The 24124-nt window shown below is 41.6% G+C and overlaps 3 protein-coding genes across 3 annotated transcripts; 2 read left to right on the forward strand and 1 right to left on the reverse strand.

The window, feature by feature from the left end:
• Window positions 1–1141: 1141 nt before the first annotated feature.
• On the reverse strand, window positions 1142–3394 carry msrb1a (methionine sulfoxide reductase B1a). Its single transcript, XM_026165121.2, has 4 exons — window positions 3253–3394; window positions 2564–2706; window positions 2018–2132; window positions 1142–1659 (listed from the first exon to the last, which is right to left on the reverse strand). Exons 1-4 carry the CDS (start codon window positions 3305–3307, stop codon window positions 1640–1642), a joined length of 333 nt encoding a protein of 110 aa, XP_026020906.1. The 5' UTR covers window positions 3308–3394; the 3' UTR covers window positions 1142–1639.
• Window positions 3395–3768: 374 nt separating this feature from the next.
• Window positions 3769–7506, forward strand: LOC145428275 (uncharacterized). Its single transcript, XM_080300328.1, has 2 exons — window positions 3769–4102; window positions 6067–7506. Exons 1-2 carry the CDS (start codon window positions 3949–3951, stop codon window positions 6852–6854), a joined length of 942 nt encoding a protein of 313 aa, XP_080156454.1. The 5' UTR covers window positions 3769–3948; the 3' UTR covers window positions 6855–7506.
• Window positions 7507–16506: 9000 nt separating this feature from the next.
• Window positions 16507–24102, forward strand: LOC113020829 (testis-expressed protein 2-like). Its single transcript, XM_026165079.2, has 11 exons — window positions 16507–17855; window positions 18855–19055; window positions 19351–19633; window positions 19829–20016; window positions 20598–20798; window positions 21929–22028; window positions 22471–22603; window positions 22699–22836; window positions 22952–23161; window positions 23286–23406; window positions 23584–24102. Exons 1-11 carry the CDS (start codon window positions 16647–16649, stop codon window positions 23728–23730), a joined length of 2931 nt encoding a protein of 976 aa, XP_026020864.1. The 5' UTR covers window positions 16507–16646; the 3' UTR covers window positions 23731–24102.
• The last annotated feature ends 22 nt before the right edge of the window (window positions 24103–24124 follow it).

Consider the following 24124-nt stretch of genomic DNA (forward strand, 5'->3'; position numbering starts at 1 on the left):
AAAAAAAGTGCAAAGTTCAAACAATGTGGCTGAATTTGAGCTATTTCCTGTAGCTGTAGCTATTTTTTGTGTTGTATGCTCACAGTTGAACGATTTGTTTAGACCAGTCCTTTCTTCCTAGTGTCCACTTTCTCATCAGTGCCCAGGAGATCCATTAAACTTTATCCTGAGTACTTCATTTGCTGTGAACACATCAGCAGGAGGGAAAATTCTTGTCTTTCACTGCTCACTTTTCTGTCCATCAGCCTTTTCTGTTTAGAGAAAAGAAGAAACAACAGCTGGTTGCAGGTGGACAGTGGGGGTGTAATGTATGAAACCAGCTGTGCAATGTAGGAAACCCTTGATAGTCACCTTTAGGGATAAACATAAGTGAGCTGCTGAAGATTCAGAAGCGTGACAGCCCTTCTCTTGGTCCATCATACAAGAACTCGTGACCCAGTCCATTGCCACACTTCCCACAACAGACCTAAGTATTTTAATCCAGATTGTGCAAGTCAAACCTTATACCTGATTAGTAACAGTGTTAAATCACATCTAGTCCAGCTTATTATTTGAAGCTTCCTAACAAATGTTGTTTACTACCTTTATCGGTCCCCAAGCTTCAGGGTGTTTTGAGACACTGTCTTCACGGATAGTCTGTGAAAACGCCGGCCACGGAGAAGAGTGCTCGAACTTCGACATGCTTGAAAATAACTCGTGGCCACATTCGGAGCACACATATATACCTGAGAATGAGGAAAGAGGCACAGTCTTCTATATTTTTACAGCAGTGTCTTGTTACACAGTCACATGCAGCCTCACACTTTCTTTCACTCACCAGGCTGGAAGTGATTTTTATATTCTTCACCACCAGAAAAAGAGCAGTGAGACATTTCATCCATTTCAGTCAAAAGTCATCAGAGCCAAAGCAGTTTATCTCTACAGTTGCCCAGCTTAGGCCTGAAAAACCTTCGTGCACAGATCAAGTGTCAGCAGCTCCGTGACTCTTGTGTAATGCCCGATCCTTCTCTCATTGCTTCCACCTGGTGGCAATTTTCTGAAAAACTAAAATGCATACCTACTTACCTTCATTCACAAATACTGGAACAAAAAATTCATCAACCAAATGAATATAAAAATATAATCATTAACAAATAGTCTATTTATAATTTAAAATATATTTTTTTATTGCTGTGTATTCAGGTTATTGTGACCTATTACATAAAGCCTGTCTAGAGAGAGAGGTATATTGCACAGGAATCATTTCATTCAATGAAAAAAGGTTTGCGTGGCCCCTAATTTTCAACACCAAGCGCCTTAAACAAGAGTTTAGGACATTTTTTTTTTTTTTTTTAAATGAGCAATCTTTGGAAAAGATTCATGGGACGACTGTGATAAGTACTGCACTGTCAATCGAAATAAAAACCAAGGAGACATGGAGACATTGAGGTTGTGATCAATAAGTTGCAAAGTCTGTGATGATTGCATAGCAGATGTGTTGAGAGCTGTCCTCTGTTCTTGCTGTCTAGTGAGACCATCGTCCATCAGAGCTCTGGTGCTCCCACGCTGGGCTTTGTCCCAGAGTACTTCATTGACTGTTCACACCTTTAGCAATGCAAAGAGACATCCATCCAGCAGCACTTACTCCTGAAATCTCACCTTACAGTCCATCAACTTTATCTGTGGACAAGGGACAAAGAAAAGGAGATGGAATATGTAAATCTTGATGAGCACAGTTAACTGTGAAACTCCTCTGAAGAAATGTTTAAACTCTGGTTTGATTTTAACTAATACCTTTGAGGACTGTGTCACAACAGTAACACATCCTTAGGCTCCTCTACACTACACACATGAACGAGGACATAACATTCTGGTTTTAAAGCAAATTTAAAGATGAAAAATAACATGGGAGCTGGTTAACAACACTAGAACTTTGAGCTCACTGCAAATCGCGATTCCTAGGCTCATATCACAAATTATAACTTGACAGGTACACTAGTCTCAACCTCGTGTGGAGAAATAGCCTGGCTGTTTATACCTTTAGGGATGAACTTCAGTGAGCTGCTGAATATTCAGAAGCGAGAGACTCCTTTGGACGGCCCATCATTCACAAATTCATGACCAAGTCCATTCCCACACTTCCCACACCGCACCTTGAACAAGACAAAAGTGACAGATAGAAGAGAAAAAAGTGATAGAAATTAATTAACCAGCATTTAGAGCAGCCAAGAAAGTCCATCACAGGAGTCCTCTGACTTACAGCCAGCTAGTGCTTGAGAGTAGGTTCAAGATTCCTTATTCGTCACATGCATAGTTATACAAGTATAACACACAGTGAAATGTAACATGACACGCCTCTCGACTTGTGCAAAAAGAGGGGGGTGGGGGGGAGGAAGAACATTATACATAATATATACATTAGGTGAATGTGCATTAGTAGCATGTATAAAGCAAGCAGGTGAATGAAGTGATATAAATCCTATTCAAACTGGTTCAAACTGATCATACACATGTGAAACTGCGCATGGGCAGTTGAAGAAGAACCTAGTCAATTAAAAACTTAAAACTATTTTAATTATGGTACCTTGTATGCCCCAGGCCTCTCCTCATGTTTGGACACACTGTTTTCATGGATGGTCTCTGTGAAAGCTGGCCAGGGTGAAGAGTGTTCGTACTTGGAGCGGCTGGAGAACAACTGGTTATCACACTTGGTGCACACATAAATCCCTGAGGAATAATAGGCAGGAGACTGTTATGTAACATGAAGCGATAGTGTCTCTACTGCAGTTTTAAAATAATATGTACATTTATATAATATATACAGTTATTATATATACACACAAACACACACACACACATATATATATATATATATAAAGATTTTTTTTACATCGTTTGAAACACTAATTCTTTAAAGATATCGTTACCTTTTTAGCTGTGGTTAAGGGTATGTAAAAAAAATTAATGACATCCTTGTATGTGAAGCTTAATCTAGTTTGGTAATCTGGTTGTTATGTAACTTGAACATGGTTACACAACAGGTTGAACGTTTTTCGCTATTTACATCACAATCACCTGCGACCATGGATATAAAAACAGTACTTCCTAATAGGTTTTATAGGACAATGAGTACGAGTTAGAACGAGCTAACCAGCAGTTTGAAAAGTTATTTGTGCTGTATTGGATAGTTCACCTGTCTCCAAAACCGATTAAGTTATATAGAAACATTAAATAAAATACAATAAGTTTAAACAAAAAAGGTCATAGCGGTACCTGACTTAAAATGGTCTTTGAAGACCTCTCCACCGAAGAAAGAGCAAAAAGACATCGCTTTTTCTTTCCGTATGTTCAACGTGAACCTACACTGAAGTCCACAGAAAGAACCGGTTGCAAACAAAACAACTTCCGGTCCAAGTTTTTGACCTTCAAACTAAAAGCATCCTGCTACTTTTTTCTTTTGTTTCTTTTTTCTTTTTTGTGGGTAATGATCAATGACTGTATGGTACATTTCACCGTCATCCAGTGATTCCTTTTGTGAACCTGCAAATATGAATATACAGCAAAACTTTTTTAATTATTTCTATATAAGAACCCTCAATGTTCCGCATATTGAAAGGCTTCATCAATGTGAAACCTAGAGTATTTAGAGCACGAATTAAGTTCAGCTTTTATATTAGATTTTTTTCTGGATTGTTTTAGCCTCGATGTAATTTGTATTTTGCTGTTGTAACTCCCAAAAATGTGACTTCTACTTGCACATTCCGTGTACGCTCCAATTTTGAAAGGCCCAAACCGGAGGTAACATAGTGGCTTCTTAACTGTCCATAGGCTGTTGGGCTGATGCTCTGAGTACGTTGGAGTTTGTCTTTTTTTAAACAAACAAAAAAAAAACCCAACTTTCTTTCTCTTTTTTTTGGTAACCGTTGCTGTTTTTGTTTCTTATCGCCCACCTGAGGCACGGACGCCACGATGTTTCAGCTCAGGTTGTTTGTTCACCAGCGCCTGTACGCTGCAGCTGAAGAGATCCTCGGGCAGATGGAGAACACCATCACGTTAGTTTTGCACGAGGCAGACGTTCGAGCTAAAGAGGAGGCGGAAAGTCTGCGACACCAGCTGAAATCAGGTTTACATTTTTTTTGTCATGTTTTTTGTAGTCGTAGCTTTATAAACAGCTTTGTGGCTATGAATGATGTTCACGCATGCGCAAATAATTCACGCGCGGAATACCAGAAAGCTTTGCTCCTGCATAATGAGAGATAGTTCAATACAAAGCTAACAAATAGTAAGGTAGCACTTAATCATCACAGAATAAGATAAAGGTAGTTACTCCAATGATATCAGTTTGTTCAGCTGTGAAGTACAAACCATCGTAAATGCATTTCATCTGCTTTGGTGAATGAAAGTGACAAAAGTTGCACTGGTGAGGGAACGACAAGAAAACCCGCAAGTATAGTTTCATGCTGCCAGAAGTGACAAGGACTCTAGCAAGAAACATAACTGGAGAAGGGTGGTCGGAAAGTATAAGGAGATGGCAATGATCTGCAGCCACCACCTGCAAAACCAACACCTTTTTGTCTTATTGTTCTCTCTCCAGTGTACCTGCCATCACTTTCGTTTGTAACAAAAGAGCTGAATTTAATTTGCAATGGTTCCTGCTTCCTAACTGGGCAGATTGATATCCCTTAGGTCTGACTTTGTGGTATATTCTGATAATCAAGTGTTCCCTAGCTCCAGGTGCTCCAGGTAATAACTGACATTCACAAGTATGCTCAGTTACATAGTTATATAAATTATATATATGTTAGATAAAGCATTTCTTGGCAAAAATGCAATGTGAATGTTGAAAATTTGAAGATTTTGCCTCAAATATTAAAAAAAGATTTTTTTTAAAGATACTCCATAGGACGTCTTCACCTAACAGTATTTAAAAATGTGGACGTGCACACGTTTACTCTCACGAGTGAGTTGTGCATCGTTATTACCTAACACTATTTAAAAATATATGCACACACACATTGATACACACCTGCCTCTGTGTTTCTCTTCCAACCAAGCAGTCTGAGTCTATGACTGTCTTTTATACAGTCATTGATCTAAAGGTGCTGAATTTGTATCCACCAATCAGGAGCAGCTTGTGTCTCTTTCCTTATTTTTCCTACTGAAACTCAGAAGAAATCACTGCTGAGATACCCAGAAACAAACGGTTGCCACACGAAAACCTTAGGTCCCACTGACAAACTTTTGACACTACGAGCACAAGGAGATTTTACTAAAGCAGGATATGTGTTTTTAAAAGACACAAAACGCTAAACATTTGATACCAGAACAGTTTCTGTAAGCACAAAGTATGCAGAAGAAGTTAAGTGCCAAAAAATGTGCAGGAGGGTAACAATAATGTGAATGTATTCACATTAAGCAAATGCTTAAACAGGAGATAGTTAGTTCGTGATATTATTCATTACACTTACCTAAATTTACTGATATCGTATTAAAGACATTGGCCTGGATAGCAATAGCAATTTATAGCCAGCAGTCTGTCTTATTTATGTTTTGTTTTTGTTTGTTTTTTTAATACCATTTTCAAGCAAATATATTATTTTTTCTTTTATTTTGATTAGAATGAAGATTTAAGGTCGGGTGAACTCCATTGGATTTTTGGTTTTTGAGGGGGCCACGTTACTCTTGACTTTAAGGCTTGACTGCTTTAATCCAATCCAATCCAATTTTATTTATAAAGCACTTTAAAATACAAAGCACAGGACCAAAGTGCTGTACAGAAAATAAGTTAAAAACAATAGAATAACAGAAAATAGCAAAAATAAATAAATAAACACATAATACATGAAAAATTAAAACAGCCCTATATTAAAAAACAAGATAAAACAGCATAGAATCCACTAAAAACAACTAAAATAAAACCAAAATCTCACATGTTGGTCTCTCTTAACTCTATTTAGAGGTGTGAAGAGCACTTTTCCAGAAACTCTCAGGACAGCATTTTCTAGCACTTACATTTATTTCCATTTAAAAGCAAAGAGGAAACCCTACAGGTGATTGGGTAACATTTGTGGATATTTTCCTTTGTAGCTGAAGAACTTCCAATGACCAACAGTGCCGTCCAACATGGAGATGAATGTGACTCCCCGCTGCTGCAGGAGTGCGAGGGACCCACAAACACAGAAGAGTTTGACTTGACACCGAGCCCTGAGAATCCAGGAACCCCTGAGCCCACTGCAGATCTAAGCAGTAACAGTGGGAACTACTGCCTGGTGGAGAGGCCTGAGGTGAAGATGGAGCAGGAGGAGCATAGGAATGAGAGTTTTTTCTCTCCTCCAGGAACTGTGAAAAGTGAGGAAGAACAGTCGGACACGCAAATACATGAAATGCAGATGCTTTCTTCAAACTTGTCTGCAGCAGTTAGTGAGGAGACGGAGAGAGGAGAACAGGCCATAACTGTGAAACAGAGAGCAAAGATGATGCAAGGTGACGGCAAGAAAGCCCAAGCAGCTTTGTCTTATAAGAACTGCTCGGTTAAAAGGAAAAAAGGTCGCAAGTTTTGCCATTTGTGCGGGAAGCGTTTTCACTACACCGCCTCTTTAATGAAGCACATCAAAACGCACGAGAAGTGTACCAGTTGCATTATTTGTGGGATGAAATACGGGTGTCCAAAAGAACTTGTTTTCCATTTGAAAAAGAAACACAGAGATGCATATTTTTGTGATGTTTGCGGTAAAACTTTTTTCAAAGTCCGCAGCCTCCAGACTCACGAAAGAAAACACACACTGACGAAAGAGTTTGTGTGTCAGGAATGTGGCAAAACGTACCGGTATAAACACTGTTTGATTACACACATGAAGAGCCATTCTGGGGAGTAACCATACCCTTGCGATATTTGTGGTATGCGCTTTAGTCAAAATTCATACATGACATGACACAAGACCACCCATATGGGCGAGAAGCCTTAGCCTTGCTATATGTGTTGTTTGCACCTAATCTCAAGTTGCATTTGCAAACATGTATCAAAGCAGAGTGATCCCTTTTTTTCCCGTCTAGTTGAAATTGGATAGCTTTTAATATCATCCACTTAACACGACTGTGCCTGATGTGGTGTCAAATAACTGTAATTCATAATGTTTGGTTTGCTTTAAAGACCATTGCATCATTTCTACAGCTATATGCTGCTGTTGGTTAACACGATTTTGCTGTTTTCCCTAGTGGGCTTTGATGCAAGATTAGTTCAACTTTGACTGCATGAGTACGAGTGTAGAACAACACATCTGCAGCTCTTGTTGCCCTCTGTGATGCTCTGGTGTTGTGAGTTTAATTTCCACAGTTGACACTAAGGTTTAACATTACGGTGATCCACTTGTCTCTGCCTGCAGCCATGACGTGCATACATTTAGATGGTAAATGGTGTTAAATGTAATATTGGTATGTGTATTGTCTCAGATCTGTGGATAATGTAGATAATGTATGTGGATTTTTTTCAATATGTTATTACTTCATAAAACTCTGCATTTTGATGGATTAGAGTCTGGGAGTCCTTTAAATGAAGGGAAAGAAGCTTTTGATTATTTATTTTTAAACGATGTCTTTATGATGCCACAAAATTAGGAAGTTCAGTAGATTTCATAGGAGCTTATTTGTTTCTTTGTGTCAATTTTCAACAGTTTTCCTGTTATTTTGAATTCCAGTAAAACTTCTGAGAAAATGCCTAAATCAGGATAAAGAAACTTCATTTGTTTTTTGTATTTATCAACTACAATACTTCTTTGACTGAAAGTCATGATCTAATCGCAATATTTGATGATCTCATAATGAAAAGACCTTTGTAAATATATACATTTTTTAAGTGTTATGAAAAAGACAACAATCAGAGACTCGGAATGTCAACACACATGCAGTAACTTAATTAAACTCCTGCCATCATGGCTTTAAAAAAAGCATTAAAAGTCATTTAGGTTGTTGCAGTTTCTTTTTTGGTGTGTTGGGAACTAGATCACCACCCTTCAAATGAGATTGTGCATGGGGTGTATCCTAATAATAAATAACTTTTCTTTACATTTTTATCTACTTTAGCAAATTTAATTTTGTGCTATTTTGCAACTGGCAGCATGCTGACATGCTGAAGTGAGATTGTGATGTTCTTGCATTTAAATGCTTGAATGTTTTCTTTGCAGGATGAGAGATCAAAATAAAGAGGAGCAGTTATGTGAGGCTGTGGATAGCATCAAGGAGAGCGCTCTCAGTGGTGCTTAATGGAGTAGTTTTGGGGGAATTGCTGTTTAAAACTGGCCCCTGGGCTCAGAAGATTACACATGAAAGAGAGGGTCATTTTGATAATAGTTCTTTCAAAGCGGTTCTTGACTGCAACAATGAGACTTAGCAAGATCAAAAAAGTACGAACACTTTATAAGAGTAGAGGAGCTACTAAAAGCACACAACAGCCTAAACCCATTCACAGTGTTAACTGAGTGTTGTTTTTTGCCCTGACTCATGCTTCTTATTAAGTGCACCTGCTTAAAACCCTGTTTGCCTTTAGAGCTGCTCAAAGTCTCTTAAATCACCTTTCTGATGCTCATTTAGAAACTCATGTTGCAGTTTGAACTGGATTAAACACCCTGATTATTAATTTTCAGTTGGAAGAATGAAACACCTGCACTCTGTCTGCAATTACTTGGTCATCTCCAGTGAAGGTGAAAGATCAGAAGGGTTATGACGAAACAAACCTGACCTCTCAACTGGAGCCACTTCTGACAGTGCACGGACTATGCTGTCTTTGCACCTTTGTTAAATGTAGCATTTAGATTACTTCTGAATCACTGAATGTTGTTTTTATGTTACACCGTGAGCCCCAAAAAGCCACGTGGGTCTGTACTCCTATGACAGGGGTAGGGAACTCCAGGCCTCGAGACCGAGTGTCCTACAGGTTTTAGAAGTGTCCTTGATCCAACACAGCTGGTTTCAATGGCTTAATTACCTCCTCAACATGTCTTGAAGTTCTCCAAAGGCCTGGTATTGAACTAATCATTTGATTCAGGTGTGCTGACCCAGGGTGAGATCTAAAACCTACAGGACATCTGCTCTCGAGCCTGGAGTTCCCTACCCCTGTCCTATGAGATCACAGGAGGGGCCGTAGGGGTTTGGCGCTTAGTGGATTGGGTGGCAGTCAGAGGCAGAGGTCTTGGCCCCCCAATCTCTGGCCTCCAAAATTGGCTTGTGGTGCATGGGATGTCACCTCACTGGTGCGGAAGGAGCCCAAGCCTGGTGTGTGAGGTTGGGAGTTAGCAAATATATATATAGTCTGGCTCATCTCAATGCATAGCTCAGGCTCTGGAACCAGTGTTCAGGAGAGGGGTTAGACTCTGTTCCACTCTGGAATTCACTGGCTGTATATTAGGATTTACCCCAGTGGATTAGAGAATTGCTTACCTGTGCCTTCAAGTCGGGAAACAGGTCCTGACTATCGATGGTGCCTATACACCAAATGACAGTTCAGTTGTTGTTGTCTGTGTTTTTGCATCTTATCTCCCACCTGAGACAAGGACGGCATGACGTTTCAGCCGTGGTCATTTGTTCACCAGCAGCTGTACGCAGCAAAGGAGATCCTCGAACAGCAGGAGAAAACAATCACAGAAGTACTGCATGAAGCAGAAGTTAATCAACTCTAATGATGAGGGGGAAAGTCTGCGACACCAGAAATCTGGTTCAGTTCTTTAAATTGTTTTTCTAGGCGTATCGAGTGGAAGCTTTATAACTAACTATGGATGGTGCTACACACATGCACACACAGTCGACGTACATAGTACCAGAAAGCTACACCGCTGCTATAACGAAACAAATAAAAACATACAAGTAAAATACTCACAAAGCATTTTTGCGATGTTGGTGGTAAGACTTCTTACCGGATGCATGGACTCCAGATTCATAAAAAAACACGCACACACACATTAGTGTGCCAAGAAAGTGGCAAAACACTTCACCGCAGAGATAATCTCACTGTGCGTGTGAGGACCCAATCTGGGGAGAAACGTACCACTGTGGAGAGTGTGGCAGACTTTTTTCTGCAAAGCAGTCGCCTGAAAATACAAATGAGGTACCATTCAGGAAAACAAATGGACCCTTGTGATGTTTGCAGACCACACATGTGGAAGAAAAGCCTTACACCTGCAATTTTTGTAACTACAGTACTCTCTTTGCCTCTAGCTGTAATTTTAATTTGAACTAAGCAAATATGTTAAGTAGCTGCAGAATAATCAGTATGGTTTTCTGTGTGAATGAACTAGATTTAACTAGAGGAGTGGTAATACAATAGTATTACAAACTATTCCACCATATGAACCTGAAATCTGTGGAAGAGCTGAGCTGTGCAATGGTAGAAAAAAAACAACGAAATTTGAATTTGTGTGTAAATTTGTGCATTTTTGTCTTTTTCTTCTCCAGACTGAGGCTGCTGACACTTAATAAAGTCTGACACACAAACACAGTCATGTTAACAGCTGCATTTTGATAGACATTTCAATATCAGGTGTATGGATCTGATACAGAGGAGTTTTAAAAAATGAACTACATGAAAACTGCTGTGAGTGCACACTGCTGAGAAAAGACCCACAGAGATTCTCACAGAGAGTCGGTTCAGCAAAGTTTGCTGCAAACCTTACTACACCCCGTTTTATGTTCATTTAAACATTCCCTTGCCAAATATATATGTGCTGTGAAGTACATCGCTACAAATACATATGCAGTAAGGCCAGCCAGCATGCTGCATCCATGCTTTTCAGACCCAGAGCTGATGCTGCACCTCGTTACTAAATCCAACAGTGGCTTTTTGATGATAAAAGAGGCTTTTTCTGAGCCGTGGACACACTGTATTTAGATTTCCCTTCAGACCCTGCAGGGGAGGTCTGCATACAAGATGCATGCAGACAACCATTTAGCTCTGCACCACCACAAATCATCATGTACTTTGTTTTTCTTCTTCTGTCAGACGTTCAAAATACAATATTGAAATATCAGTCAGATATCTGTCCAGTACTCTGAGCTGTCAGACTTTGACATGAAAAGCATCAGAATTCATAAGATAATAAGTAAAGGTGAGAGTGCATGCAGCTATCCCTTAAGGGGGGAAGTAAGAAGATAGAGCTGATGAAGATTCGGTTTAGTTTTATTTATATAACCCCAAATCACAACAACAATCGCCTCAAGGTGCTTTATACTTAAAAGACCCTATGGCCCTCTGTGAGCAAGTGTTTGGTTACAGTGGGAAGGACAAACACGTTTTTTATGGAAAGAAAACTCCAGCAGAACCAGGCACAGGGAGGGTCAGCCATTTACTGAGACTGGTTGAGGGTCAGATAAGGGAGGACAAAAGTCACAACGTGGAAGAGAGCCAGAAAAATTATAATAACTAATGATTAAATGCAGAATGGTGTGTTAACACCAACTCAGAGAAAGTGACTGAAGAAGAAATGAAAAGTGCATCACTGGAAGCTCCCAGAGGCCTATTGCAGCATAACTGAGGGAAGATTCAAGGTCATCTAATCCAGCCATAACTATAAGCTTTATCAAAATGGAAAGTTTTAATCCTAATTTTTAAAGTAAAGAGAGTGTCTCTCTCCCAAATACGAACTGGGAGTTGCTCCATAAAAGAGGAACCTGAAAGCTGAAGGCTCTGCCTCCCATTTTACTTTATCCTATCGAACCAGATGATGTTATGTTCCTAAAGTGAATTTGACATTTGATCATACTTGCTCAGTTGTAGCTGAATTGTAACAGAGAAGTAAATCACTCAGGGCACAAGAATTTTCTTAGACACAATGTTCATTCAACAACGCTGCTTTAACCTCCTGGGACCTGGCGTCCACATATGTGGACATCAGATTTTGGGTTATCCAGAGCAAAATACTAAATTTTGCTCTACAGGGGCCTGATCTCCACTCGTGAGGACATTGTTCTGCCACTGTCCTATCAAAATTTAAAGCAAATGTCCTCATATGTGGATCTCATTTTTCTCAGAAACAAAAATCAGGTAAAAAAAAAAATAAAATAAAATAAATAAATTCTTTCTTTTGACATTCATCAGGTCCCAATCAGCCCAAATAGAAATGAAAAATGCATGCCATGAAAACGTTTGGGTCGTAGGAGGTTAAGTGAGCAAATAATGAGTTCTGCTGTTTTCCCAACAGGTGGCAGCAGACACTAAATTTAGGACTGATGCACCATGTCGCAACACTGTTGTTTTATAGGCGGTCCGTGCCTCAACACTTCAAGCCTTTAAGACCCCAGTTACTTATAATTAATGATTGTCAGTGGATTACCCGAAAAACTATATTAAGCTAGCACCCACCCTTTGTTTGTTTGCATGTTTCAGCACAGGACCCAAAGGTTTATGCAATAACTGATATCTGAAGCAGAAATAATAATAATAGTAATAATAATAATAATAAAAACAATACAACCGTCGAGCACAAATACAGCTGGCAACCTAAAAGCAGTCGCGGGAAATCAGGTTATTGCCTCCCGTTTAATCCTTCTCTTTCTAAATGTATATTCCTTTAAGTCACACAAGCACAAACCCAATGATGCAAATCATTAATATGGAGCTTTAAAAAAACAATGTTAATGATTTAAGTCAATTAAGTAATTAGTAAATTAATTAGAAGGGAGTCATGAAAAGTTTCCTGTTTGCACGCACAGATGAAAGCGGGGCTTCAATGTTAGCTGGATTGCCATAAAAACAGTCTTTTGAACATTAATCCCGGCGTGAATTTTCCAGGTCGCGCAATTACATAAGTCTGCGTACAGCGGGGACTGCGGTGTGGAGCGGAGAGGAGGGTTGAGCTCAGGCTCTGTTTTCACGCTGTGGGGCAGAGCAGAGAGGAGTCGTCACTCCGCCAACTGTTGGCCTCTGAGATCTAATCTGGATTACAGTTTGGTCCACTCTGCAGCCAGGACACCAATAATCACATTATTCTGTTTCGGCCTGACGCCTCCCGAAGCGGGCGGAAGTGGCGATGTCAAGTCGTGGCACCGCCGCTGGCTTGCTTGTCTCTCAAAGCTGAACTGCGCGTTTAAACGCCAGTCATTTGTTCTCGGGAGTTTGGATGGTTTCCCCAGCGAAGGTGATGTGAATGAAGTTGGGTGAGCGTTCCTGCGGTAGGTGGTTGGCTGGGTGGCGTGAATCCCCGTGTGCAGAGCACGCACTCTGCAGCACATCCAGACCGATCACTGCAGCCTGCGCTGGAAGCGCAATAAATTACTCTGGACCTCACCCAACCTCTGCCACTGATATATTAGAGGGGCAGATGGTCAGTCATGGCACGTTTAGGTAAGTACTAACGCATTGCTGTTTTTCTTTTGTTTGGGAAAAATCTCTGTCAGTGCAATAGAATAGATTCTTTTACTACCAAAAAATCAGAGTTGTAGGATTTTGTCTTGAGACACTGATTTTCTCGTCCTCATCATGCTCTGGTGAATTTGGTGTGTTTTGAAATAGCTCTACTTATCAGCGGGGAACGGTTTAAAAGCTAAAAAACAAAAAAGTTTTGAGGGAGGATGTGCTCCAACAGACTCTTTAAGCCCCTGAAGTATTATCTTAATAACCTGCTTCAGTTCAAGTCCACTGATACTTACCTTGTGATACCCAAACAAACACCACCCAGTGCCAAATGTGTCACCGTGGTCAAATGGTTGTTTGAGGGCAAGATTAAGAGGCACAGGGATGGCATGGAAATAAAGGTGCGTGATGCCAGCCTCAAGGGCCAGTCCTCAAATGATCCCAGGTAACAGTTAAATCTATTTATTTTAATGAATTAAATATTTCTCAGAAAAAAATAACATTTGAAATATTATTTTGTCTCCTCTTTATCCGATTCCCCCCACTTAATCCAGGATAAAAAGGCCAAGAGGAGGACAGAGCAGGGGAGACATGACACTTTGGCAGAATTCAAAACCGTGTTGACGTCAGGGATAAAAGTGGGACTCTCTGCTGGTGCCATCATTATTCCCTCATTAATCCATTCTGACTCATATGTTGCTGTCTGCTGATTGGAAGAATATGCTGGAAGAATATATCAAATGCACATCATTTGATATCGCTTTCAGTGTCAAACATGAACTTTGTCATCTCAGCTGTATGCAAGTGTGCAGAGAGATGGAACTGCAAATCTCGGAGACCCCAGTGAACACATAGTGCAAATAAAACAAAACATTTTGCTTCAACATGAAGAACAGTGCAAATACTAAATACGCACAAGTAGGCAATATGCTCCTAAATTTAAACTAAATGATGTGGTTAATATTTACAGAGAATATAGGACGATGGTTGAATTGACCAAACGACCAATGTTCTGAGTGTATGGGCAGGTATAAATGACGTGTGCAATACAGAAGCTTAACCTGAAGACAGAGTCTGAACTTACAGACCTATGAAATACGACATGTGCATTCTTAGAGTTCAGTGTGTGACTTTTTCCATCAGTGTCCTTGTGCGTGAGTATAAGATCTTTTAGCTTGTGACATTTAAAAAAAAACACATTTATAGAAAGTTTTCAGGTCTGATAGTTTGTCACGGTTAAGCCTTCACACTGAAAGGCTGGGAGTCGCCCAGCTGTTGACAGCTTTTTAATGCCAAGAACTGCATTTTCAGTTATCATTTCTCTATTATTTTCTTAACAAGCTACTAAACTGTTATAACAAAGGATTTATTGCTGTCTCGGTTTCTTTGCATTTTACTTTCTCTTACAAAATGAGCTTGTTTCCTTTGAACCGTGTTTTTAGTTCTTTTTTTCTGCTCATTATTTCTTTCCTGTGACAGAAAAAATGTTGGTGTGTAGATTCTAATTTTAGCTTCTAATCCTTCATATTTTTTTCCAGAGGAATATCTGCTCCACTTTCCACTCCCAAACGACAAACCAAGAACACGAGGTCTAGGCTTGCCTGTATCTTTGTCTCCAGTCCTCTGAGGGTTACACCTCCTCACTCTTACTTGTGCAAAATTGCATCCACAGTCCTGCCTGGAAAGCTGCCAACTCCCTGCTGACTCTATATTCCACTGAGCAGCGGAGGTTTTCCTCCCCCTGTCAGCACGAACTGATCCAAATTGACTTGCAAGTGGAAATTGATTAGGGTAATGCAGTACTGTCTAGGGCAGCTTAAGCACTCAAAGAGCAGCACTTTTGGTTAATTAGATTTGACAAGCAGCCCAGCAGCTTGGTGCTAAAATTAATATCTCGCCGTATGAGCGTCATGCAGAGACACAGAGAGATTTGGTGGCACCCAAAGCAAGTTAACCGGTTTCTTTTTCAGGCCCTGAAAATTGGTTTCATCAAGATCATTTATAACACACAGAACCAATTACTAATCATGTTGTTCAAATTTTGCTTCTTATTTCCTTGCATGACTGTATTTGCTCACTAATAGCCGTATTTCTTAGTTTATTATGATGCAGATGAGCAGGGTCACATTACATTGCTCATAAAGCTTGACTGATACTGCAGATCACACTGTGTTGTGTGTGTGAGCTAGTTTATGGATAAATGCACTTGAAACTGACTGATTCATCAAATGCAACTTGTGCCCTGAGTGATTTAGTTCTCTGTTACAAAAGTTTCTTTAATCAGGAAGATTACAGCCGTTTGATGTGTTGACTCTCAGTGAATTAAACTGTACAGTCTGCCTGGCAATGATATATGCTCGTGATTGATTTAAAGGGTTTTTAACCTCCTAAGACCCGAACTCTTCCACGACATGCATTTTTAATTTCTCTTTGATATTTGGGCATATTGGGGCCCGATGAATGTAAAAACAAAGAATTACCAGATTTTTTTTTTTTTACCTTACTTTTGTTTTTAAGAAAATAAGAGCCACATCTGAGGATATTCATTTAAAATGTTGATAAAACAGTAGCAGTACAATGTCCTCGTAAGTGGATATCAGGCCCATGTAGAGCAAAATTGAGTATTTTAGTCTAAATAACCCAAAATGTTATGTCCACATATGTGGACGCCAGGTCCTAGGAGGTTAAAGATTGTTGTGCATTTAGAGCTCTAGCTTATGAAAGGAGTGTTTTATTGTTGTGCTTTTAAGGCAAACTGGGCAGTGGTTGGAAAAAAATAGCTCTATTGTAGAGGGCTGTTATTGTGTTGGGTATCTTTCAGAGCATCTTAAAAGCATTACTGATGTCTCAAATAGAGTGGAACACTGCATCTAATTTGGGATTAGCTGACACTCTGTGCTGATAACTCCTTTCCAAAAACAAACCGCTCGTCCACCCTCTCCACATTACTAGACTCAGACATTATGTGAACTGACAGCACAAAGTGAAGCCGAGTTCCCTTTATGCCCGCAGAGGTGTAGTTAAAGACGAAGGAGAAGGTGCAGAAAGGACTGAGAGAAAAAACAAGTGACAAGAGAAAGGGGAAAGAAACTTTCAAAGGTTTGGAAGAGTGGAACAGAGAGAAAGGAAATAAAGGGCAGGTCAAAGTAGTGGATTTAAAACTATATTTTCACTGTTTTTTTCAGGGTCCAACACAATGGACTGCACCCACCCTGAGAAGGATTTTCCAGTTGTCCATGCAGTTACAGTCTCTCATGCATTCGTGTCTCGGAGGGCTACAACTCCATCTTTTTGACCACATCCTCATCTTAGCTCCTCATTAACAACCATCATGGAGGACAGCAAGCTGATCTTCAGTCTGGACCGCCATGAGGAGGGTCCTTCTGTGACCTTTTCCAAAGACAAACCAGAAAGCAGGGAGAGCCGGCCTGAACCCAATTTGTGGATCAATCTGGACCTTAGCCAAGGGCAACGCTCCCAGCCTCTCTTCCTGCCTCACTCCCCCTCTTCCCCAGGCTCGTTAGCTGATCTATCAGAATCATCAGCAGGTCTGCCTGTCACCACCAACCTAGTGAAATCTTCCTCCACGGATCTGGAGCCAAGGGAAAGCAGCTCTTTAAGAAGCAAGCCCCTCCTCAGTCTGGTCAAGTCTCTCAGCACAGAGATCTCCCGCCGTGTAGAGCCCGAGGTCAACCTCTCCAAGTCTGACTCCAAGCTACATTTGCATCCTTTTAAGCAGCTTACATATCCAAAGATACTGGAGGCCAGACCTGAAACAGGAGGAATGGATGAGAACGACGCCTGGGTTTCACCTCCCTCCACGGGCAGCATGTCTCCCACGGAGCCACGGGGCAGTTCCCTTATCGCCGAGCTGGAGGACACGCGGCGGAAGTTCTCGGAGGCCATGCAGGACCCACTGAGCATGCTGAGTAAGATTATGGGGGATGAAAGCTCTGGAAGCCCCAAGCAGGGGAGGACTTCTGGTGCAGGAGAATCACCAGCCTCCCACAGCATTGGTGGAAGAGATGGAAGCAGCGACGAAGCAGGCCTCAGGTGTCGGAGGAGGACTGACGGTGAGCACAAAGGGGTGTGTGACACTGCCGTCAGACGACTCCAAAAGGATTCATTAACAAAATCCTCCATCTCCCCAGAACGGCACACCCTAAGCAGAGACAAACATTTGGAAATCTGCACCTATGGGGATATGATTCAGGTGGTGGAGCGCCAGAACAGCTCCAGAGAGACACATCCTAGAACTTACCCTCAGTGTCAAGTGACAGTGCCAGGTTCATCTTTGCCTCTTTACTGGCTCTTTCCTGTGGGCCTTCTAGCTTATGGTTTCTTTGTCCTGCCTCTTCCTCCCTACGTGACAGGTCTGTCAGTGGGGGTTGCATGTGGCTTTATGCTGGGCTTGGTACTGGTGTTCATGTTTGCCCCACAGCGCTCAGCCGCCAAAAGGAACTGGGTCTTACATAGCAAACTCAGTGCCGTGAATGACAATGCACTGGACGGAGAGCTCGCAAATCTACACAACCTACAGGTAATAAATTAGTTTTAAAAATTACTCTATACATGAGCATAGAAGAAGACTAATCTAAATGTTACCTCTAAATCCGTATGCAGTCAAACTGTGGCAGATCAAGACGACAGATACCCAGGAGGACTGTTGTTTTCCCTCTAAATGAAATTGTGCAGGTCAAAGTTTGTATCGCCACAATGAATCTGTTTTAATAGCTTTCCACCTGCTTTAATTCTGCTTTGTGTTCATTTGCAACCATTAATATGATAAAGATTATTACAGCATTTCCATCACAAACATGTTGCCGTTTAAAGAGCCATTGTTGTGATTACGCACACTCCGATCTGCCTCTGTATGCAAAATAACCTCTGCAGCCACTCCTTTTCTGTTTCCTCTTTTGCTAATTTGGCTACATGGAAATGCTCAAATGTTTGTTTTGCAGGATGAGAGATCAAAATATCAAAGATCAGCGGGCATTAGATAGCATCAAAGAAAGATAGTGCTTTGAATGGTGCTTAATGGAATCGTTTTTAGGTAATTGCTGTTTTAAAAGTAGCCCCTGAGGACCGATTATTATCCATGAAAGAGAGGTGCAGTCTGATAATAGCTTTCTCAAAGTACTTCTGTGTCAGTCTGACTAGAACAGTGATACTTAAAAAGATTTTAAAAAAGACAAATTGTATCAGGATAGAGGGCCTACTAACAGCACACAATAGTCTAGACTCATCTGCGGTGTTAAGTGAGAGTTGTATTGTGCCCGGGCTCGTGTTTCCCCTCCTGCTGAGCTGTTTGTCACAGTTTGCACCATTTGCTGTGGATCTAATTTGCCACAGTACAATCTTTGCCTCCCTAGCCGTATTTAATGCTTAAATGTTAACTCTTGGTTAAATGCAGCCTCAATATTTGTATTTGTAGATGTACTTTAGTTTTACCAAGAAAACATAAAATGGTTTGTGGCTGCAGAGGTTTCTGCTTGAATCCTGTCCTTTTGGATTAAATGTTCTTATTACTCACTTTCAGGGCTGGATGAATGAGACCCACAGCTATGACCCTGAGACTTTCCACCCCTCCATCACACACTCTGTCTATGTTACACTGGAAGGCAGCCGGCTGCAACTAGCATACCCACGTGCCAACATCGCCCGGTGGGCTTCTTTCGACGAGACACCCCACAAAGCCGTTTTTCTGCGTTCACGCACTTACCAGCTGGCTAACTGTAAGGTCAGTTCATTTGTGAGAAAGCAAGCCTGCCTTTCAGAGGGACATTAGAACCACCTGAACCCCTTGCTCTTATTTCTCTGCGCCCACTGAAACAGTTATGACCAAAACTAATAAACCGGACCTCTCCGCTATCTCACCTGCCCACTGAGGCAAACTAAAGTAGCTCTCCCTGTATGATAACAGAGTAAAGTTAACACACATTCACTGGCAGTGCTTTCAGAGCATGTTGTATAAATGCAGATGGAACAGAAATGAAATGAATAGTTGGTCCTTCTTTTCAACATTTTTACTTCAGGTGTCTCTGGTGCCTCCTGGTTTGGCTCGTAAGAGGGTGTGGAACAGGAAGTACCCAATCTGCATCACTCTGGCTGAGGGGGAGGTAGGGGAGGAAAGCGTGGTTGAAGGGCAGGAAACCGAAGAAGAAAGGGAAGAGAAAAACACAGATCCCCACCAGCAGTTTCCCGTCACCCTCTACCTGTTTGGTCGCACTGGAAGAGAGAAGGAGGAGTGGTTCCAGCATTTTGTGTCAGCCTCTAGAGCCTTAGCCCAGACCAGTGTAAGAGATGAAGGAAACACAGGTAAGAAGACGACTTGGTTGAGTGATATGGAGAAATTCAGCTGGTTGCGATACTATATGTAGCCCGGAAAAGTCACCTCTTTCATTTAAAATACATGTACTACAAGTTACTCAATGCCAAATTTGCCTTATTCGATCATTCTTTCAGCAATATTTTTAGATTCACCAACTCTTTACTTTCAAATGTGTCACACAGAAACACTAAGCAGTGGAGAGACCATTAAAGAAAGCACAGAGGAGCTGCCTGATTTCCCAGGAGCAATGAAAGCAAAAACCCTATTGGACTACAGCTCCTACATGACTCAGCTAATGGGCTCAGAAAGTTGCAATCCCACCCCCAGCCCCTGCCACAGTGACAAGGGAAGCCCCTCGACTTGCAAAAAGGTCAGTGAACAAGCTTTAGATTGACTATCAAGCATCTCTCGAAGTGATGTAAACTTTAAACTTCCCGTCACTGTTTTTCAGGTTCCATTTAAATAGTTTTTTTTTCCATCGGGGGGAGATATAGCAGTGTTTCTTAGCCCTGTTTAACTCATGTCACAATAACCCACACTGATCAGAGCTGCTTTATATCCACTTTTCTTTTATAGTGTTCTCTGTGCTCACATGAGCCTTGTCCAGAATGCTGGCTCAGCTAAATACACCTGCTGACTGGACCAAATTTTTGTATTCAGCAATATCAGATATCATCTGGCTGGAAAACTATAAATAGTAACTCATTGGGACTGGAACATACTTGTCTGTGCTTCTAATGCTGAATTAGGTGGTTTGGGATTGGAACCCCCACAGAGGGACAGTCTGTTCAGATGTTTAGAGGAGGTGCCACAGAAAATGAGAGTGGTGTTTATTTTAGATGACAGTGCAAGTGCGTATTTTGTTTCTCAGTCCTATTTGGTCATTTTACTCCTGAAAAATGTTTGTGGAAATATATATGTCTCATTTTTTTTTAAAAATATTTCCTGCAGATTGACGCCAAAGAGCATGGTTCTGGAGGTCAGGGTGGAGCTGAGGCTGATGCAGGTACTGGGCCGGGGGAATGCTCTGCAGAGAGTGAGCCCACCTGGGTTAACTGTCTGGTGGGAAGAATCTTCTGGGACTTTCTCTGGGAGAAATACTGGGCCGATCAGGTGGCGCACAAAATCCAGAAGAAACTCAGCAAGATCAAGGTGATGGTGTATGAGAATGTGTGTAGGTTAGGTGTGGGGTTTTTTTGTTTGTTTTTTAGCAAACTAAAGGAAAGAGAAACATAAAAATCACATTTGGCCCCTGCATGCTACCAGAACTGCTGTGATGCATTACGCCTGTGGTTTACTGCTCTATAAGGGGACAAGTGCACCCCAATCATACTAGCAAACAAAGGTGCCAGATACACTAACCATAGGTTGGGTGTTGCTCATTCTATGCTGCCTTTCATGGATCACAAAAAGTTAGCAGTTGGCATAGGGGAGCTGAAAATGTTATTTATTTTTCGAGCTTAGTCAGATACCACAGCATCAGCAGTGTCCCTGTGACTAATGATGTGGCTTCTTAAAGAGATGGAAACTAAATAAACTGTAGGACAGCCTGAACATCAGGTCAGAGGTCAAAATACATGACATTAAGTGCACAAACGCTGCCTTTCTCCTTTTCTGTGTGTGTGTGTGTGTGTGGTGTGTTCCTGTCTAGCTATCTTTGTGAGGACCAAAATCTGCATTCTACTATACTTGTGAGAACCAACAGTCACTTGTGAGGACACACTCACCGGTCCTCACATGTTTGAAGGCCTTTTTGAGGCTCAAAATGTGGTTTTAGTGTCAGAGTTACAGTTGGGTTATGGTTATGGTTAGGTTTAGGGTAAGGGTTAGGGTTAGGCATTCATTTTTAATGGTTAGGATTAGGGGAAGGGGCTAGGAAAACCTGTCAATGAAGGTCCTCACTAAGATAGCTGAATGGGGTTGTGTGTGTGTATGTGTGTGTGTGTGTGTGAGAGAGAGAGAGAGAGAGAGAGAGTGAGTCTGCTGATAATGCACTCCCTCTGGCTCCCAGGGCAATGGGTGGGGAGTGCTTAGAGGAGCACTGATGGTCCTGCAGCATCCCATTGCTCATTGCATACACTCCTCTGTGACACAGACCTTCTGTTTTTTTTCTCTTACACAGTCACACACATATTCACACAGTATAGTTTCCCCTGCTCGCTCATTTCATGGAGGTAATTAGCCAGCCTTGTAATACTTCTGCTGTGCTTTTGCCTGACTATATTTTAAGAGCTTTCTTTTACTGACGTGAATGCACCAAGACTCCCTTTGTCTCATTGTAGCTGCCGTACTTCATGAATGAGCTGACTCTAGCTGATCTGGACATGGGCACCTGCCTACCTCACATCCTTAGCACATCTAAACCTACGCTGGACTCCAGAGGTACACCATGGTTGTGTTCATATGCTTCCTTTGTCAAATACTTTCTAACGCACGCATTTTAACTGCATGCGAGGAGTAGCCAGACTTTACTGGTTACTTAACAGCGTATACCCAGATCTCTTTCTCAGTCGCATTCCTGCTGTGAGTACAGGCCAAGATCTCAATTGTTTCATTACTGAGTTTGGTTTGTCATGGCCGTCCTAAAAGCTTTCCATTGTCTCCCGCTGAAGCGATTAGCAATCCTCTTAGCCCAAGCTATCGTCGACCAACAATAACTAGCCGAAGCTATCATCCGCCAGTCTAATGTCCCTTCTGCACAACACCGTGCCAAAACGGATTAAGAAGAGAGACCAAACCAAACTCAGGGTTTTGAACTAATTAAGAATTCAGCTGCTGTAAGCTTTAAGCCCTTCCTTTTTTCCCCCACACCTTTATCCCCAAGGTCTGTGGCTACAGCTGGAGTTGGTGTACACCGGCTGCCTTCAGATGACCCTAGAGACAAAGATGAACCTGTGTAAGCTGGGTAAAGAGGGAGAGGATGAGGCTCACAGTGTACCAGAGACCCAGAAAGTGGGGTGAGACCCACTTTAGCATTTCAGTGTTTGCGAAGAAATGTGTTTTTAACCTGAGCAGGTTGATATGATGACTAGAACTGTTATGTTTTTTTCAGCTCTAAGATGAAGCTGTGTATACTGGCTGATAGTGATGAAGAGTCATCCAGCGCAGGGTCATCTGATGAAGAGGAGGTCCCTCCATCTGAGCTACACGGATGCGTGGGAGACAAGAGTCCTGTAATGGCGGCTGACGGGTAACTTAAAAACTTATTTAGAATTTTTCCACCTAGAAATATGAAGGCATGGTGATGACATTTCATCACTATGAGGTAGTCCCTATTGACTGTTCTTGGTCTTTATCCTTTACAGGCACGCAGGTGGCAGGACAAGCAGGAAAATCTTGAGATTCGTGGACAAGATAGCAAAGTCCAAATACTTCCAGAAAGCCACAGAGAATGAGTACATAAGAAAGAAGATATCTGAGGTTTCCAACATGCCCCTGATGCTGAGCGTTGAGGTCCTGGAGCTTTCTGGGACGCTGGCCATCAACATCCCTCCTCCTCCTACTGATAGGATATGGTGCTGATTCTCTTGGCTGTCTTACCACTTCACTGAATTTAATTACCATCAAGAAATTCAGTGCAAACTGCAGGTTTTGTTTCTTTACTCATTATACACCATGGTGATAGCCGCTCTCTTTCAGGTACAGTTTCCGGGTGCCTCCCAGGTTGGACCTTCATGTGCGTCCCATGCTGGGGGAGAGGGAGGTCACCTTCACTCATGTAACTGAGTGGATTGAGAAAAAACTGCAGTGTGAGTTCCAGGTCAGTCCATCAGTGTTTCCGTTTGCCCATGGGGATGATTCCGATTAATAATTCATGCATTTATGTTCTGACAGATTGATATCAGCATGAGCAGAAATTTCCTGCGTCTGTGACAGTAACGTTTAATGATTGCATTAGTAATTAAATATGGTTGTGTTGTCCTTTGTCTCTGAACAGAAAGTGTTTGTCATGCCCAACATGGATGATCTTTATCTGCCCCTCATGACATCTGGACTGGACAACCCACCCGCATCCCACCATTCCTCAATCCATTCCTCATCCCAGCAATCGTCCATGGAGTCTCAGGAGTACCTGTCAGAGTAGGCGCGGCTGATGCCTCAGATGCTGAGGCAAAATTGCTGATGTTCAGCTATTATCCTGAATCTCTAATGGATTCAGAGGCTGCTGCAGCTGGGTCCCAGCTTGAGTGGGTTCTCTGTTACCAGTGCAGGACAAACGTCTCCTGAAGCCTCGCTGAGCTCAGCAGTGACCTCCTGACTGTGAGAATGATGCTGCAGTGCCCCCTACTGTGAAGTTCATTACTGACAAGAGAAATGTTTTTTACAATGCTGACAACTGCTAACTGCACAAAATTAAAGGGTTATTGATGTATTTTTAAAAGGGAATGCTGTTTGAGCCAACTATCATCCATCCGTCCATCCATCCAGGAAAGAATAAAATTTGATGAAAACTTTCCTCGTGTGTTCCTTATTGATTA

This window comes from Astatotilapia calliptera, chromosome 4 (genome assembly GCF_964374335.1).
Source record: "Astatotilapia calliptera chromosome 4, fAstCal68.1, whole genome shotgun sequence".
Taxonomy (NCBI): domain Eukaryota; kingdom Metazoa; phylum Chordata; class Actinopteri; order Cichliformes; family Cichlidae; genus Astatotilapia; species Astatotilapia calliptera.